At 47.7% G+C, this 17,847-nt stretch overlaps 1 protein-coding gene across 11 annotated transcripts in view; it reads right to left on the reverse strand.

Annotated features, from left to right (window-relative positions):
- The window catches only part of KRABD3 (KRAB domain containing 3), a 65,083-nt gene that overhangs the window by 23,870 nt on the left and 23,366 nt on the right, over positions 1 to 17,847 (reverse strand). For 5 of the 11 annotated variants that reach the window (XM_077916573.1, XM_077916575.1, XM_077916565.1 and 2 more), the window contains exons 4-16: positions 16,718 to 16,807; positions 15,693 to 15,845; positions 13,612 to 13,755; positions 12,865 to 13,041; positions 10,006 to 10,203; positions 8,808 to 9,032; positions 7,281 to 7,454; positions 4,875 to 5,003; positions 2,576 to 2,731; positions 2,015 to 2,158; positions 1,800 to 1,883; positions 1,095 to 1,247; positions 28 to 192 (exon numbers count right to left, since the gene is read on the reverse strand). In XM_077916573.1, coding sequence (XP_077772699.1) covers positions 28 to 192; positions 1,095 to 1,247; positions 1,800 to 1,883; positions 2,015 to 2,158; positions 2,576 to 2,731; positions 4,875 to 5,003; positions 7,281 to 7,454; positions 8,808 to 9,032; positions 10,006 to 10,203; positions 12,865 to 13,041; positions 13,612 to 13,755; positions 15,693 to 15,845; positions 16,718 to 16,807 — 1,992 coding nt within the window. The remainder of the gene's footprint in view (positions 1 to 27; positions 193 to 1,094; positions 1,248 to 1,799; positions 1,884 to 2,014; positions 2,159 to 2,575; positions 2,732 to 4,874; positions 5,004 to 7,280; positions 7,455 to 8,807; positions 9,033 to 10,005; positions 10,204 to 12,864; positions 13,042 to 13,611; positions 13,756 to 15,692; positions 15,846 to 16,717; positions 16,808 to 17,847) is intronic. The other 6 variants (XM_077916566.1, XM_077916568.1, XM_077916574.1 and 3 more) reach the window with 6 other exon arrangements.

Consider the following 17,847-nt stretch of genomic DNA (forward strand, 5'->3'; position numbering starts at 1 on the left):
TGGCAACATCACGCAGCTGAGTCTCACCTTCCTCCTTCCTCGCCCACTTCCCGGTCACTGGGGTCCGCCGGGGGAGCCTGTCTGGGGAGCTGCCGATGGAGGAGCTGATGGTCGGAGAACAGGGCTGGCTGTGGGCGCCAGTGGGGACCTCCTTCAGACACCTCTCCAGGCCTTGCAAGGGGGTGCCGTGTCCTGAGGGTGGGGAAGGAGGGAGAGAACAGGAAGCCGGCTCCTAAACCACAAGGCCTGAAGCTCAATAAGAACATCAAAAGAGTCTGCTGGACCAGGCCAGTGGCCTCTCTAGTCTGCCACCCTGTTCTTACAGTGGTCAACTCAGCCTTTCATCCATAGATCTCAGGGCAGGTGCACAACATAAAATTACAATATAAGAAGCACAAAATTTTCTGAAGAAATTTAAGAACAAAAACAAACGGATGCCTGCAGGAAATCTGCAAGTAGGATTCGAACCCAAGAGCAACACTCTCCTCTCCTATGGTTTTCAGCTACCAGTATTTGGAAGCGTTGTCCAACCATGGCCACAGAGAACGGCCACCCAGGCTAGTAGCCATTGAGAGCCCTCTCCTCCATGAATTGATCTAATCCTCAATGGAAGCCGTCCGAGCTTGTGGCCGTCACTGCCTCCTGTGGCAGGGAGTTCCACACTTTAACTCCGCTTCTTTCACCTGTCCCGAATCTTCCAACATTTGCTCCATGGGACATCCACAAGTTCTATTTATGAGAGAGGGAGAAAACACTTCTCTGTCTGCTCTCTCCAGGCCATGCCTAATTTTATAAACTTCCATTGTGTCTACTCTCCCTTGCCTTTCTGCTAAGCTATGAAGTCCAAATGCTGCACCCTTTCTTTTTGCCACCACTTTTCTGAAACTCCCCTTTCCATATCCTTTCTGAGCGGAGACACACAGGTTTTCAAATATGGCCGCACCATAGATTGAAACATCAGCCGCTCTATTTTCAATCCCTTTCCTAATGATCCACAGAGTGGAATCTGCCTTTGTTCCACGGGTGCCAGTTAGAAGAGGCTCAGGAAACGCAAGGAGGGAATGGCGAACCGATAAAGTAAGCCGCCCCCTGACCTTCTCGTGACGTCCCCGCCTTGGATTTCCGCCATTCTGTGTCTGGACCCCGGTGGCTGCTGCCGCACACCGGAGACAGGCGAGGGTGTTTGGCAGGCGATTCACCAAGGAAGGTCTCTGGCCCTCGAGGGAGAAAACTCTCTGGAAGAGGGTCTGTCGGAATGAAAACAGGAGGCCATCAGTCTCTGTTCGGGCGACCATCACTGATCGTCACCGAATGAGTGGGGGTGCCTTTCCCCAACCTGGCGGCCTCTAGAAGTTCTGGACTACAAGTCCCATCAGCCACAGCACCGTATTAGTAAATATACTATTGGTTTATAAAGACCTTAATAACTTGGAACCAGTTTGCCTACAAGATCCCTTTACCTCATAAACACCCACTCAGCAGCTTCCATTGGAGGAACGGGCAGTTACAGGCGCTCCTGAAAGAAAGATGGCACGAGTTCTAATATGTTTTTAGCCTGCTGTTATTTAACTTTCCGAAAAACTGAAATTACTCGTCAATTTGGGTCAGGGATCATTTTTCCTTTTTCTTCTGTAAACCACTTCAAGATGGTTGGTCTTCTTGCAGCCGAGGGGTGTACAACCTTTACAAAATAAATAAAAATAAAGGTGACTGTGTTGGTTGGGGGCTGATGGGAGTTGTAGTCCCCTGGCAACTCCAGACCGCAAAGAGAGAGCGCAAACCAAATCCCGCCCCCTTACCACAGAGGGCAAGCGATGGAGGGGTGTTGCACTGGGAGCTGCCTTGCTCTGCCCTCTCTGCTGCGGCCGCATCGCTGTGTGGTTCTGCAGGGAAGCAGAAAACAGAGTCAACCTGGTGCTTTTAAAAATGGGTCCCAGGCCCATTTCTAAGGCTTGAGGAGCTCCCTGCCCCTCCCAAGCCTCTCCCACCCTCGCCCACCACCCAGAGGGCGTACCTAATCTTCCTCTCTTTCCTCCTTTCCTTCGCTCTTTTCCTCCTCTTTTTCCAGCCACAGTTTGGGAGGCCTGAGGCCTGGGGTCAGGGATGTCCTTCAGGCAGTTCAGGAGCCCATGGAGAGGGCTGGTCACTGGGCTCCAGGCTGTGTTGGAAACGAGGGACAAATTGCAGGATTGGAGAGTTGGAAGGGACCCCCAGGGGTCATCTGGCCCAACCCCCTGCAATGCTCACCACGCAGCAGAGCCAGGAGTCCCCGTCCCCCAATGGGAAGCAACAGGGTACCCGGAGGCCCTTCCCATTGCCCCACATCCTGGGAAGAATCTGGCATGGGAGCTGCAGATCCGACACACCCACCTTTAACCCACCTGCTCCAGGTAACTGGGGAGAGAGCAGCCCCCTTGATGGAACACAGGACCTGGCTAAGTGTGGACAAGTGTAGATCTCTTCTGCCTTCTCCAGTCGCTGCAAGTGCATCATTCCTCTCTTCAAATTCCCTCCCGCCCCATGTTTTCTGAACCAACCAGTCCATCTGCCCCACCCTGCCTGGACTCTGCCTCACCCTCCGAATATGGGACCCACATCCCCAGGTCCATCCCTGTCTCTGGGCTGCTTTGAGAGAGGGATCCTTCAGGGAGGCTAGGTGTCAGGTCTCGCTCCTCCTCGGGGACTTCCTTCAGGTCTTGCACAAGGTCCTCAGATGTCTCTTCCATTTTAACTGTTGCAGAGAACCAAAGGGGGGGGGGAACCAAGGTCAAAGTGGAGCCAGCCCTCATCTCCCCCCACCTCCCACCTTGCCTGAGAATTCCCAGTACTCCAAGGAAAACCATATACAAATTAATTCCTTTGGGAAGAACAGAATCCAAACATACATTCACACCCCTGAAGGGCTACAGCTCAGTGGCAGAATATCTGCTTTGGCAGAGTTAAGCTTGGTGGATCAGGGGAATGCTCTTGAGTGTATCTTGAGTTCAGTAAGGCTTTTGACAAAGTCCCTCATGATATGCTCATGAGGAAGCTGGAAAAATGTGTGGGAACATTTATAAAATTTAGTAGAGTTTAAACGATCCCGTTTGAGTTTATGCAGCGACAAGCGGGTTGCTAATTCGTTTGAGTCCTATCAATAATGATAACTTCCTGGTTGATAATCCCTTTCTGTCCCTCTTAAAGAAAACACACATGAATCTGAATCATATTAACATAAACTACTTTACTTTCAGATTCATTCAGGTTTAGAGTTGTTCCTGAAGGCAGGCTTAGGTTACATAACAGATAAACTGTATACCAGAAAGTAGTGTGTCATGAGAAGACTCTGAGCAGTTACCAGTTAACACTCCTTGCAGCAACCGACCAACCGACAAAACTGCCACACAGAGGCAGTTAGTCCTCTCAGAATGTTGGACTTGACTGATAGCTTTATATCCCACAAAATGTAGGCTGAACAAGGTGACTGGTAGGTGGATTTGTAGCTGGTTAACTGACAAAACCCAGAGTACACATTCATGGTTCCTCATCATCCTGCGGAAAAGTGACAAGTGAGGTGCCATAGGGTTCTGTCCTGGGCAAGTTGTTGCTTAATGTCTTTATAAATGACTTGGATGAAGGAATTAAGGGGATGGAAGCCGCCCAGAGTGGCTGGGGAGGCCCAGCCAGATGGGCGGGGTATAAATAATAAATTATTATTATTATTATTATTATTATTATTATTATTATTATTATGCTCGTCAAATTTGCAGATGACACCAAACTGGGAGGGGTAGCTAATGCCACAGAAGACAATCAGAATTCAAAATGACATTAACGGATTGGAGAACTGGGCACAAACTAGCATAATGAATTTCAGTAGGGACAAATGTAAAGTTCTGCACTTAGGCAGGAAGAACCAGATGCACAAATATAAGATGGGGGACACCTGGATAAGGATCTTGGGGCCTTGGTGGACCACAAGCTTGACATGAGTCAACTGTGTGATGCAGCAGCAAATAAATAAATAAATAAATAAATAAATAAATAAATAAATAAATAAATAAATGGTTATTCTAGGTTGCATCAACAGAGGTCTAGTGCCCAGATCCAAGGAAGACATAGTTCCTCTCTGTTTGCCTTGGCCAGACCACACCTGGAGTCATATGTCCAGTTCTGGGCACCACAATTTGAGAAGGATGTTGACAAGCTGGAAGGCATGCAGAGGAGGGAGACCAAGATGGTTAAGGGTCTGGAAACCAAGCCTGATGAGGAACGGTTGAAGGAGCTGGGGATGTTTAGCCTAGACGAGACTGAGATGTGATACAATAGCCACCATCTGAAAGACTGTCGCATGGAAGATGGAGCAAGCTTGTTTTCTGCTGCTCCGGGGGGGGGGGGGTCACCCCAACCGATGAATTCAAATGACAAGGAAGGGGATTCTGGAAGAGACACCAGGAAGAACTTTATGATAGCGAGAACTGTTTGACAGTGGAAGGGGCTCCTTCCGAAACTGGTGGACTCTCTTTCTGCGGAGGTTTTGAAAACAGAGGCTGGATGGCCATCTGTCATGGATGCTTCAGTTGAGATTCCTGCATTGCAGGGGGTTGGACTATAGGACCCTTAGAGTCCCCTTCAAACTCTGCAGGTCTATCATTCTATAATTAGGCATAAGGCTGCTTCCTGCTGGAGAAATACTCTTCCTCTGAGCTATGACCCTCTTCCTAATTTCATCGGACACAACACACCAAGTCTGTTATCAATAGTTGGCCGATCTCATCCAAAGTCTTCCGAATGCCTCAAACGGCCAGAAGAAGCTAGATAAAGACAACCCCCTCACCTGTGAACCCCCCCCCCCACCTCACCCCACCCTGCAAAGTCAGCAAGAGGAGTCTTACTTTTGATGCCCAGGACTCCGGTCTCCTCGGCCGCCCGCTCCTTGCCTGGGGCTCCACGTGGACTGAGAGGATGATCAGGTCTGTGCGGGTACTGAAGAGAGGGGCTGCTGCTCCTCCCTTCCACTTTAACTTTCCCCAAAAAAAGGAAAACGCAAAGGCTAAGCCAGAAGCCGGAAACACACCGGGAGAAGAAACAGTCTGAGGTATCAGCAAATCCTCATGGCTGGCAATGGCTCTCACGTGGATGTGGCAAAAACAGCGTAATAAAGGGTGCAAGTGGGAATTTGTTGCCATTTAAAGGTACTGTACAATCGTATCTTGCACCAATCTAACTCTTGCAATTTCAACCTTGAAGGCTGGCTGGTTGAAATTGCACAATTTATTTTTTAAGAAGTGTATCTGAAGAAGTGTGCATGCACACAAAAGCTTATACCAAGAACAAACTTAGTTGGTCTCTAAGGTGCTACTGGACAATTTTTTAATATATTTCGTATGCTTTTCAAGTTTATACATTTCACTAATTTTACAATCATTTTAACATTTCAAGACTTCCTTCCCCCTCTTTCTGCAGTTCCTTAAATTCCTTTTTAATATCTTCTGCATATCCAAATTAACTTAATTTGCTCATTTATTCATCTTCTTTAAACATATACTCTTATGAAACTGCTGGTTATTTCAATAGTCCTGCCAATGTTTTTATCTGTTTATAATTTATCTGCAAATATTCAATAAAACATTTCCATTCTTTCATTTTAAAAATTGTTATCTCGATTTCTTATTCTTCCAGTAAGTTTCACCATTTCTGCACACTCCACTCGTTTTTGTAGCCATTCTTCCTTTGCTGGGACTTCTGCTTCTTTCCACTTTGGGGTAAGTAACATTCTTGCTGCTGTAGTAGCATACATAATAAATTTCTAAACCGTTTAGGTAGTTCTGTCCCTATAATTCCCTCTAACACGTGCGATTTCAGCCTTGAAGGCTGGCTGGTTGAAATTGCACGCATTGAATGCATGCACGATTTTCCCACCAGGAAAAGAGCTTCTAAGTGCCTGGCCTTGCTTACCAGGAGAGGCCAGTTCAGGAAGGGTAAGGATGCTTGTGAAGGGGAGGTTCAACGGATGCATGCTTTTCCGTATAGGCAGAACCCTTGGAACCTGTTATGAAAATCCAGCCTTTATCAGGAGAAACTGGCCACTCTCCAGGCACCCGGCTTGATCTCCTGGTGACCTCCCCGTCTGCATTCCCGAGCAGGATACAGCAGGATACAGCGATCCTCCTCAAGCGTGAGAAGAACACACCACTCTTCCCTGCCCTCCCCAGGCAGGGGAAAGAGATAGACAGAAATGTATTTACATGCCTTTATTTCTGTCTTTGCAGCATTACAGAAAAACACGTCTGCTCTCTTCAAACTCCAACAGCAGAGAGACACAAACCCCACCTCCTGTACTTCCTGCATAGCTCATGTTACACTCTGAGCTAAATCCGGTGCTCAGCACTGTGAATAGACTGTCCCTCTGTTTCCCACGGAACAGTCCCAACATTCCCATTATGTTTTGCTTTCATGCTGGCAGCTGCTTGCGGCCGCATTGCTTCTATATCGTAACAAAACCAAGCCTCCACACACAATCTGATCATACTGTACTCCAGAATCAACCCCTATACCCCACTTAAGGGAAGGGGTGCCCCATAACCTGTGTACCAACTTCAGGCATGGCAAACCTCTCTGCCTGAGCATTTCAACTGTTATCACAAACTTAACTGAATTTTTAAAAACCATTACCAAGCTTAAAGTGTTGCCTTCGAGGACAAATGCATGTACAGATGATGCGAAGTCTTGCATGCATCCACAAAGCATTGAAACAGGCTTGGAAAACCTTTTAAACGAGAGATTAAGCTCGCATCCATACTTCAAGCCAAAGCGTTCAGATAATTTCTCCATAGTGGCTGCTGCCTGAACTTCAGCGAGGTCTCTCCGCTGGGGGAGTCCCGTGGCAAGAGCCCCCTGCTGATCCCCCTACCCCCGTTGAGATCTCCTGCCTGTAAGAGACCGGGACGCTCTCCTGAGATCTGGGAGAGGCCCAGGGAGTGTGGGCTGCTGCTCACTCGAAAACCTGAATGCCGCGTCCAAACAGTTTCCCTCTCACCCCCCTCCTTTCCCACTCTTTAGCACTAAATCGGAGCAGACATCAACCCAGAGAAAACCCAAATTGCTGTTTGCTCCGACTAAGTGCTAAAGAGCAGTTTCCCCCGGGGGAAGAAGAAGCACGAGTGTGGATAAACCCAGAGTTAACCACATTAGAGCTATGAGCCCATTTAACCTCGTCCCCTTTCGCCAGGCGCAGGATTTGCCCACAGGAAACATGTCCTCCACTCTGGAGGGATCAGTAAACAAACTCCACAGCTTACCCACTGCAAAGATGTTTCTGTCCTTTGCCTCTGACCGGCTCCTTCTCCTGCCTCCTTCAGTCTGGCAGGTGGAAACACGACAGGAGGGAGCAACTGGAGGGCTGGATCCTCCTCGTGCAGCAGTGTTTTCCAGGCTAGGGGCAGGCAACTCCTCATCCATGGCTTCAATTTTAACTGTGCACAGAAATAAGGAATCAGGGCCGTCTCAGACTACCAGTACCACCCCCCAACAAACCACCAAGGTGAAACTGGATCCCTAACACCTCGAGGGTTTGAGACTCATCGGCTACCCAATGGACTCACAGCTGTCCATGGAGGCGCACATCAATTCTGTGTCCAGGGCAGCTGTCTGCCAGCTCCATCTAGTACACAGGATGAGACCCTCCCTGCCCGTGGACTGTCTCGCCAGAGTGGTGCATGCTCTAGTTATCTCCCACTTGGACTACTGCCATGTGCTCTATGTGGGGCTACCTTTGAAGGTGACCCGGAAACTACAACTAATCCAGAATGTGGCAGCTAGACTGGTGACTGGGAGCGGCTGCCGAGACCATATAACACTGGGCTTGAAAGACTTGCATTGGCTCCCAGTACGTTTCCAAGCACAATTCAAAGTGTTGGTGCTGGCCTTTAAAGCCCTAAACGGCCCAGTAGACCTGAAGGAGCGTCTCCACCCCCATCATTCAGCCCAGACACTGAGGTCCAGCTCCGAGGGCCTTCTGGCGGTTCCCTCCCTGCGGGAAGTGAGGTTACAGGGAACCTGTGGGGAAACACAGCCAGATGGGCAGGGTACAAATATTAAATTATTATTATTACCCCCACCTGGTTTAGCCGGCCGGTCGAGGCTTTGCTTATTTGCTAATTAGTGGGCCAGAGTACTGTTTCATTTATTATTTGAGTACTGATAATGTTGTTTGCTCCTATTTATACGGCTGGCATGCTTTCTCCACCCTAAGGATGTTACCTTATACGATTTCCCCCATTCCTGGTATTATGTATTGTACATTTTGCTTTGATGTAAGTCACTTGGCAAATCATCTTCTGGGGCCCTCCTTCGTGTGCCACCTCCTCGAGAGGTCCGGAAGGTGGCAAAATGAGAACGGGGCCTTTTCTGCACTGGCTCCCCATTTGTGGGAATGCTCCCCCCGGGGAGGTTCACCTGGCGCCTTCATTATACACCTTTAGGTGCCCGGCAAAAACGTTCCTCTTTAACCAGGCCTTTGGTTGACCTGATGGGACACCCTATACCCTTTTAAATGTGGCTCTTTTTTGGGGGGGGGGGTTATTGGGTTATTGTTCTTATTTTGATTTTATATATTGTGATATTTTCTGTGAACCGCCCTGAGACCTCCAGGTATCAATCAATCAATCAATCAATCAAGGCATTGTAGAGCTGGAAGTGACCACAGAGATCCATCTTGTCTAACCCCTTAAATGCAAGGAACTCCAGGCCAGGTGCCAGGATGGATCAGAAGGAACCGCTGGGCATCCTTAAACCCGAGCGTATTTTTGCACTATGTTCAGACCCACCTTGGCCAGGGGGAGACCCACAGGTCCCTTCCCTCATCTTCTGCCGCAGGGCTGGCTGCCAGCCGCTGCTGGGGTTCCAGCGGGATGTCTGGACGGGGGGCTGGTGGACGATCAGTTCCTTCAGGCATTTCAGCAGCCCTTGCAGGGGCTTCTCCTCTGCCGCCGTTTCTGAGAGAGAAGAAGAACAAGCTGTGTCGTCGTTTGGGGAAGGGCCGCCAAGCCAGGCTGGGAAAGGAAGGTGAATAATAATAATAATAATAATAATAATAATAATAATAATAATAATAATTTATTATTTACACCTTGCCTATCTGGCTGGGTTTTCCTAGCCACTCAGGGCAGCTCCCAACAGAATATTAATAACAATAAAAAAGCGACAAAACATCAATCATTGAAAACTTCCCCAAACAGGGCTGCCTTCAGATGTCTTCTAAAAGTCAGGTAGTTGCTTATTTCCTTGACATCTGATGGGAGGGCGTTCCACAGGGCGGGCGCTACCACCAAGAAGGCCCTCTGCCTGGTTCCCTGTAACTTGGCTTCTCGCAGCGAGGGAACCACCAGAAGGCCCTCAGTGCTGGACCTCTTTGTCCGGGCGGAACGATGCGGGTGTAGACACTCCTTCAGGTATACTGGGCCAAGTTTAGGCCTTTCAAGGTCAGCACCAATATGTTGAATTGTGCTCGGAAACGTACTGGGAGCCAATGTAGGTCTTTCAAGACGGGTGTTATATGGTCTTGGCGGCCGCTCCCAGTCCCAGTCCCCAGTCTAGCTGCCGCATTCTGGATTAGTTGTAGTTTCCGGGTCACTTTCAAAGGTAGCCCCACATAGAGCGCATTGCAGTAGTCCAAGCAGGAGATAACAAGAGCATGCACCACTCTGGCGAGACAATGCGCAGGCAGGCAAGGTCTCAGCCTGCGTACCAGATGGAGCTGGTAGACAGCTGCCCTGGACAGAGAATTAACCCTGGACAGCTGTGAGTCCAAAATGACTCCCTGGCTGCACACCTGGTCCTTCAGGGGCACAGTTACCCCATTCAGGACCAGGGAGTCCCCCACACCCGCCCGCCACCTAACTCAATCACAGAAACGACTTTCTGATGGGAAGAGCTCTTTGACAGTGGAACAGGCATCACAGATCACACCCAAATGAACAGATCCGTTCCTTCGTCCCAAACCTCCTCCTTCCCGAGTTTACGAACCTTGCGCAAGGCTTGGGTGCGAGTGCTTCAAAACACCTTCTTGGCAGGCTCTTGGACCCAGGGACTTGGGCCTGTCTCCCCCAGAAGAGCATCTTGATAAAGAGGCACCAACAGATGCACCAAGAGCATCAGGCAATTCTGCTCCTCCTTCCTTCCAGGAATTTAGCAGAGGTTCATGGCCAGGATCTGCAGCAGGTTCTGCTGAAACAAAAGAAATCAAGAATGCATTGCATCAGCGTTTGGCCTCTCCTGCTGGAAGTTTAGGTGTAACTCTTTCCATTAGATCAGCCTTTCTCAACCAGTGGGTCCCCAGATGTTGTTGAACTACAACTCCCATCACCCCTAGCTAGCAAGGATGATGGGAGTTGTGGTCCAACAACATCTGGGGACCCACAGGTTGAGAACTGCTGCATTAGATGGAAAGAAGATAAAGTCCCAACCAGAGAAGGCAGGCAGATCAAGTTGACAGATTATGCCAAAATGGCTAAAATGACCGGAAGAGTCAGAAATCAGGAAGACCAAAATTTTAATAAGGAATGGGGGAAATTTATAACCTATCTTAGAAACCATTGTAAACGGTGAAAATCGTTAGTAGGATTAGAATATCACTTGTAGTTTCATGGTGAATTTTGGATATGACGGAGATGGAAAAGATTTAGATTATCATAAAAGATGCAGGAGGAAATGATTAATAATAGGCCGCACAAAGGGGAGGAGGGAAGTCCTAGAGATTCCTTGGATATTCCTTTGATATGTGCCTGTAAAGTTTTAACGTGAAAAACGAAATAAATAAATGTATGGGGGGAAAGGAAGTCTGGGTTCAATTCAGCTCGCTGAGAGCGGTTTGCATGGGGTAACAGAGGGAGTCATTTTTAGGAGGTGAAACTTACCGTAATTTTCGCTCCATAACACACACTTTTTTGCTCCTAGAAAGTAAGGGGAAATGCCTGTGCGTGTTAAGGAGCGAATGCACTGGATCGGAGCCGTGGCTGCCGTCAGCCAAGCAAAGCGGGAGCCGCTTGCAGGGCTTTGCACGGCTCTAGCTTTGCTTGCTTTGCAGCCAGGAGGAGGGGGAGGAGCCGAGGAGGAGGGAGGGAAGGAGAGGCATGGCAGCAAAGCGGGCAGCAGCCGCTTACAGGGGAGGAGGGACAGACGGGAGCCATAGCGAGCCGGGAGAAGGCAGGCGGTTCAAAGCCAGCAAGCGCTTTTAAAGTAGCCAGCAACAGCTGCTGCAGCCTCAGCTAGCAAAGGTCCGCCCGCTCTCTAAACGGAGCAATGAGGCTGCAGAGGGACAGGAGGGCTTGGATCAGGAAGGATAAAATTTAAGCAACCAGCAGCAAAAAACAACAAAAAAAAAACCAACCTGGAGCTCTGAGCCACGAGCGCAGTGAAAACCAGGAAGTAAAAAAAAAGGCTATCCCCCGCTTCTCAGCTGTTTTCAGGCAGGATAGATTTGAGCATTGTCTTGGTCCTAGTGCCCCTACCGCTTTTTTGTGCTCCATTCTATTGCTGCTGGTGGCTGCTTATCATTCAGGCTGCAAGGAGGAGCGCTTTTACACAGCTAATGGCGAATCCCCTGCAATCCAAGTCCTCCTCACTTGCTCAAATCTATTCTGCCTCAAAACAAGGAGCAGAATTAAAAGGCTGCAAACTGTTAAAAGGCTGCAACTGCTCCTTGTCCATTGAGTGCTTTTCCTTCCCTCCCCACTTAAAACGTGGTTACAAAGCACGGATTCACATGGATCCTCAGGATTTTTGCACTGGGTCACCCCAAACTCACCATCAGATCACATGCCTGTGGCCACAGCATGGACCACAAAAATCATACATCTACTGTTTCGTTTAGAATATTTTTTTTCTTGTTTTCCTCCTCTAAAAACTACGTGCGTGTTATGGTCAGGTGCGTGTTATCGAGCGAAAAATACGGTAATTGTTCATTTTAGGAGGTGAAACTTAATCATTCTTCGTTTCTTCAGTGATCTTAAAAATATGTTTCTGGGTGTGAGGAATTCAAATCTGCTATTATTTTTGTGATCGGACGTTTAGCTTGGCAACTCTACATTTGATGAAGAAGCACATTAAGCGCTTTTGGAAAACCAAATAATTTTAATTGTACCTTCTGGAAATGTCAGGTAATGCTAAATGATAAAAAATAGATAATAATTATATATATATATATGTATCCTAGAAGGTCCAGTACTTGGCAATCATTTTTAATGATTTCTATGCCATTTTACACACATACCAAGCAAAACTAAATTGTATTAATCTAAAGAAAAGATCTGTTGAGTTTCCAAGTCACATTACAACTTTTTAGCACCCCTCGTTTTTGGAAGCTGAAAGCTGAAGAAATTCAACATGCCCTAATGGGTTAATGGGGTGGGGGACCCCCAGCTCTCCTGGAACTTTTTTCTCTATGCTGACACCTCTCTTATCTCTTTGACCTTTAGAGGGATAAACCTTAGGTTGCATCCAGCTTTAAGATTCCCTGCAGGGCCGTTGTGGCATTTGTCTGGAGCCCCGGTCGTCTCACGGACTATTGACCCGTACACCACTAATCTGCTGCCACCAACCAGGTCCTCCCCGGTAAAATCACTTCAATCTCAGTCAGGTTCTCAATTAATAAAGAAGAGTGTATTTTATTTCAGACACAAACAAACTTTTACGGCATTCCAAACGTTGTTGCTCTTTACTTTCTTAGTCTTATTTTCCTCTCTCTATCTCTTCTACCTCCCCTCACTCAAGAACCCACGTGCCCTAACTGTCTCTCTGTTTCCAACTGCCTGCCAACTGCTTCTCCAACTGCCTTTCCCAACCAGCCAACCCACTAAAACCAACCAACTATCCACTCTAACAAACCTTGGGCTAAACCTCCGGGACCTCCTCTGTTTGGCTCCGCCTCTCCCACGGCAGGGCGGGCCAGAGGGTCAGTGGGCGTGGCTTGAGGAGCGGCAGCCCCGCCCACAGCCCCGTTCTCTCGTCCTCCATCATTTGTACCGTCATCGAGGACGGGGGATCCGCCGGCCGTTGTGTCTGCTGGAACGACAGGAACACAAAAATGCTGATTTGTTCCAGGATTTGCGCCAGTTTTCCCTCTTGCTACAAACATGTTAGATCCCCGGCTGTGTTGGGGCCCTAAGACAGGGGTCCTCGTGACATAGGCCCCCCGATAACAGCAGGTGAACCCATCCCTTAGTCGCTCCCTGGTGGAGCCGCCGTCCCCAGACACCTCGCTTCCTTCCCTGACTTAAATCAAATTGATTTAAATTACAATTTAAATCATGATTTAAATCACTAGTCAGTAAGACTTGATTTAAATCTCTTTTTTTTCTTACAGAAAGACTCATTCTTGCTGGTATAATGTTAATATATACAACCAGAGGAAGGTTTCGATTTTGGAATAATAAATTTTACAGTTATATCAAAAACCTCTGATTTGGTTATACTATTAGATATACATGAGGTTTAATAAGTTAACTGTTTATATTTGGACAGCTTTTCTGCTGTACTTCATTGGAAGGAGAGAGAAAAAATCATTTCCTTAATAACAATTGAAACAATTTATTTCACTAAAGCAGTAACAAGGCCCTTTCTGCTCATACCAACCTGGGATTTGGGAATCCTGCCCGTCTCCCTCTGTGGCGCTGGCCGGCGTGCCAGGGTGGCTGGGCGCACCCAGGGTGACGGGCTCTGCCATATCTCTCTGCCGGCCAAAAGGGTGCAAGCTATCCAGCGGAACTTCTCTTTTAACTGCAAGAACAAAGCAAATGGACGGATCAGGACCTTGCGGATCACAAAGGGATCCTTCCCTGGAACGTGACAGGGAGAGCTGACCGCAGGGTCCGATTCTGCCTTGGTCAGACCACACCGGGAGTCCTGTGTCCAGCTCTGGGCACCACAATTTAAGAAGGATGTTGACCAACTGGAAGGTGGGCAGAGGAGGGCGAGCGAGATGGTGAAGGGTCTGAAAACCAAGCCTGACGAGGAACGGTCTAAGGAGCTGGGCAAGTTTAGCCTGCAAAAGAGGAGACTGAGAGGAGATATGAGAACCATCTTCAAGTATCTCAAGGGCTGTCTCATGGAAGAGGGAGCAAGCTTGTTTTCCTCTGCTCTGGAGGGTAGGACTCGAACCCATATCTTCAAGTTACAAGAAAGTGACAACTATACTATATATATAAAAACATATATATGAAAAAACATTGTTCTGGAGTAAGCATATCGGTATGTAACAAATGAAGCTTTGCAGGGTTAAAGAAAGAGAAAAATGGTGCAAAAAGTATAAAGGTAATCTACTTTAGACACAACAATTTAGAAAGAGTAAACATTTAGAGGTCTTAGAACAAAGGAAGGAAGTTAATATGTGTATATGTACGTAATGATTAGAATGATGATATGGTTTTATTTGTAGATGTGTGTTTTTGTTGTGTGTGTGTGTGTGTGTGTTTTCCTGCTTGTGTTCCCCTCCCCCTCTTGTTTGTACTGTTTTATTTTGGATTCAATGTTTGTATTTTGTGTTGTAATTTTGCATTGAAAATAAAAAAATTAAAAAAGAAGGAAAGAAAGTTGCAACTAAACACCAGGAAGAACTTTCTGTCAGTTAGATGGTGGAACAGACTCCCTGGGAAGGTGGCAAACTCTTCTTCCTTGGAGGTTTTGAAGCAGAGGTCGGAGGGCCACCTGTCAGGGATGCTTGAGCTGAGATTCCTGCATTGCAGGGGGGTTGGACTAGATGACCCCTGGGTTCTAGGAATCCGTGAATTCATGAGTGTTTGCCATTCTGTTATTGCTGACAGAGTACTTACAATTAGCAAAGCTGACTGGAAAAGTCAGGAGAACCTTAAATCAAAAAGTATACGGAGAATGGAAAATATTTAAGGAATATATAAGACTATATTGTAAAAATGATACCATCCTAGCAGAATGGAATGATATTTGTGTATAATAAATAAATGGAATAAATATCTTAGAGGAATATATGGAAAAAGATATAAAACAAACTGCGTGATAAAATCAAGACAATAGAAAAAGTATAATGAGAACGAAGCTTTTCACAGAAGACTTTATTGGATAAGACTTGATGTTGTATAAATATCTGGTACTTTTAACTGTTATTTTCTCTTTCTTTTCTTGTTACTTTTAAACTTTTTGTACTTTTTGATGTGGAGAATTCTTTCCCCCCCTCCTTTCTTTTTTCTTTCTTTTCTTTTCTGTGCTTAACTTTGTTGAACTTACCTTTACTGTAAGATTGTAGTTTAAATGATAAAGATGTATTTATATATATATATTAAAAAGGGACGCGGGTGGCGCTGTGGGTAAAAGCCTCAGTGCCTTGGGCTTGCCGATCGAAAGGTCGGCGGTTCGAATCCCCGCGGCGGGGTGCGCTCCCGTTGCTCGGTCCCAGCGCCTGCCAACCTAGCAGTTCGAAAGCACCCTCGGGTGCAAGTAGATAAATAGGTACCGCTTACTAGCGGGAAGGTAAACGGCGTTTCCGTGTGCGGCTCTGGCTCGCCAGAGCAGCGATGTCACGCTGGCCACGTGACCTGGAAGTGTCTGCGGACAGCACTGGCCCCCGGCCTCTAGAGTGAGATGGGCGCACAACCCTAGAGTCTGTCAAGACTGGCCCGTACGGGCAGGGGTACCTTTACCTTTACCTTTATTAAAAAGGGGGAACCCGTGAATTCGCTCACCACTGCTGGTTGGCGCCTCCTTGGCAGGAACCTCAGCTTCCACGGCATCTGGGGCGAGGTCTCCAGCGGCCTTCGTGTGCCCGTAGAGAAACTCTGGGATTTCCTCCACCAGCTTCATGAGAGCGCAAAGGTGGAGGCTGCTGGGATGCTCACCTGTTTGGGAAGCAGAGAGAGAAAAGTATCCGCCTTTTATTTCCACGAACAGGGAAAATGACGTCCTCTTCAATCAGGTACACACAGCTGCGACCAGCCAGCAGCAAATTTTGACGCTGGATCTGAAAACGAGAGCTGCTTTACAATCGAGCTCTATTTATGGGGGTGAAAAGGGGATTTTCCACCAAGCCGGCCGAGATAGGGATCATTTTCCCATGCAGCATGGCTCACTCACCCGAGCTGCCTACATCACTTTCTCCATCAAGCTAATGTAACCCGTTCTGGGCACCCCAGTTTAAGAAGGATGTTGACAAGCTGGAGCGTGTGCAACCAAGATGATCAAGCTGCCCAGAGTGGCTGGGGAAACCCAGCCAGAAGAGCGGGGTATAAATAATAATAAATTGTTGTTGTTGTTGTTATTATTATTATTATTATTATTATTATTATTATTATTGAAACCGAGCCATATGAGGAACGGTTGAAGGAGCTAGGTATATTTAGCCTGGAAAAGCGGAGATATGAGAGCCATCTTCAAATATCTAAAGTCACATGGAAGATGGAGCAAGCATTTTTTCTACCACAATGGAGGGTAGGACTCGAACTCATGGCTTCAAGTTACAAGAAAGGAAATCCCAACTAAACATATAGAAAAACTGAGGGTAAAAGGGCGTTTGATGGTGGAACGGTCTCCCTCAGAAGGCAGTTGGCTCTCTTCCACTGGAGGTTTTTAAACATGAGGTCGGGCCAACTGTCAGGGGTTCCTCAGCTGTGATTCCTGCATTGCAAGCGGGTTGGACTAGATGACCATGGAGGAGCACTTCCCAAGTCCACAATCTGTGATTCCAACACTCCATTCCTCTTCCCACTCTTACCGTCCCGGTTGCTAGCTGGGGTCAGGCACCTCTCTCCCTCCTCACTCAGGTCCTCCAGGTCCCAGGGTCCCTCCAGCTCGGATGCATCCTCTGAAAAAAGGAACGGTCCCCGAAAGCAGAAAAGAAAGCCTAAGGGAGCCTCCCTCAATCTGGTGGGCTTTGTATGTTTTGGACTGCAGTTCCCCTGGCGCCAATCTGGGAGGCCCCTCCATGGAGGCCAGGGCGGCTGTTTATCAGCTCCATCTGGTACGTAGGCTGAGACCCTATCTGCCCTCAGACTGCCTCGCCAGAGTGGTGCATGCTCTTGTCATCTCCCGCTTGGACTACTGCCATGCGCTCTACGTGGGGCTACCTTTGAAGGTGACCCGGAAACTACAACTAATCCAGAATGCGGCAGCTAGACTGGTGACTGGGAGCGGCCACCGAGACCACATAACACCGGTCTTAAAAGACCTACATTGGCTCCCAGGACATTTCTGAGCACAATTCAAAGTGTTGGTGCTGACCTTGAAAGCCCTAAACGGCCTCGGTTCTGTATACCTGAGGAGCATCTCCACCTCCATCGTTCTGCCCGGACACTGAGGTCCAGCTCCGAGGGCCTTCTGGCAGTTCCCTCACTGCGAGAAGCAAAGCTACAGTAGGGAACCAGGCAGAGGGCCTTCTCGGTGGTGGCACCCGCCCTGTGGAACGCCCTCCCACCAGATGTCAAAGAGAAAAATAACTACCAAACTTTTAGAAGACATCTGAAGGCAGCCCTGTTTAGGGAAGCTTTTAATGTTTGATGCATTACTGTATTTTAATATTTTGCTGGAAGCCGCCCAGAGTGGCTGGGAAAGCCCAGCCAGATGGGCGGGGTATAAATAATACATTATTATTATTATTATTATTATTATTATTATTATTATTATTATTATGTCCTTTCTATGGGGCGGAGGGAGGGAAAAGAGGCTTTTAAAATAATCCTAGCACCATTTTGCTTTTTAAAAAAAGTAATTGAAGAAATCTATAATGAGGGGATATATTTGTAACTCAAGTCTGCCCCGCTGCCACCCGGCTTGGCAAAGAACCCAGCTCTGGCAGGGGCTGGTTCCCAGAAAAAGCCCTTGGAAGGGAAACGACCCACAAATCCC

This window comes from Podarcis muralis, chromosome 12 (assembly GCF_964188315.1).
Source record: "Podarcis muralis chromosome 12, rPodMur119.hap1.1, whole genome shotgun sequence".
Lineage (NCBI taxonomy): Eukaryota > Metazoa > Chordata > Lepidosauria > Squamata > Lacertidae > Podarcis > Podarcis muralis.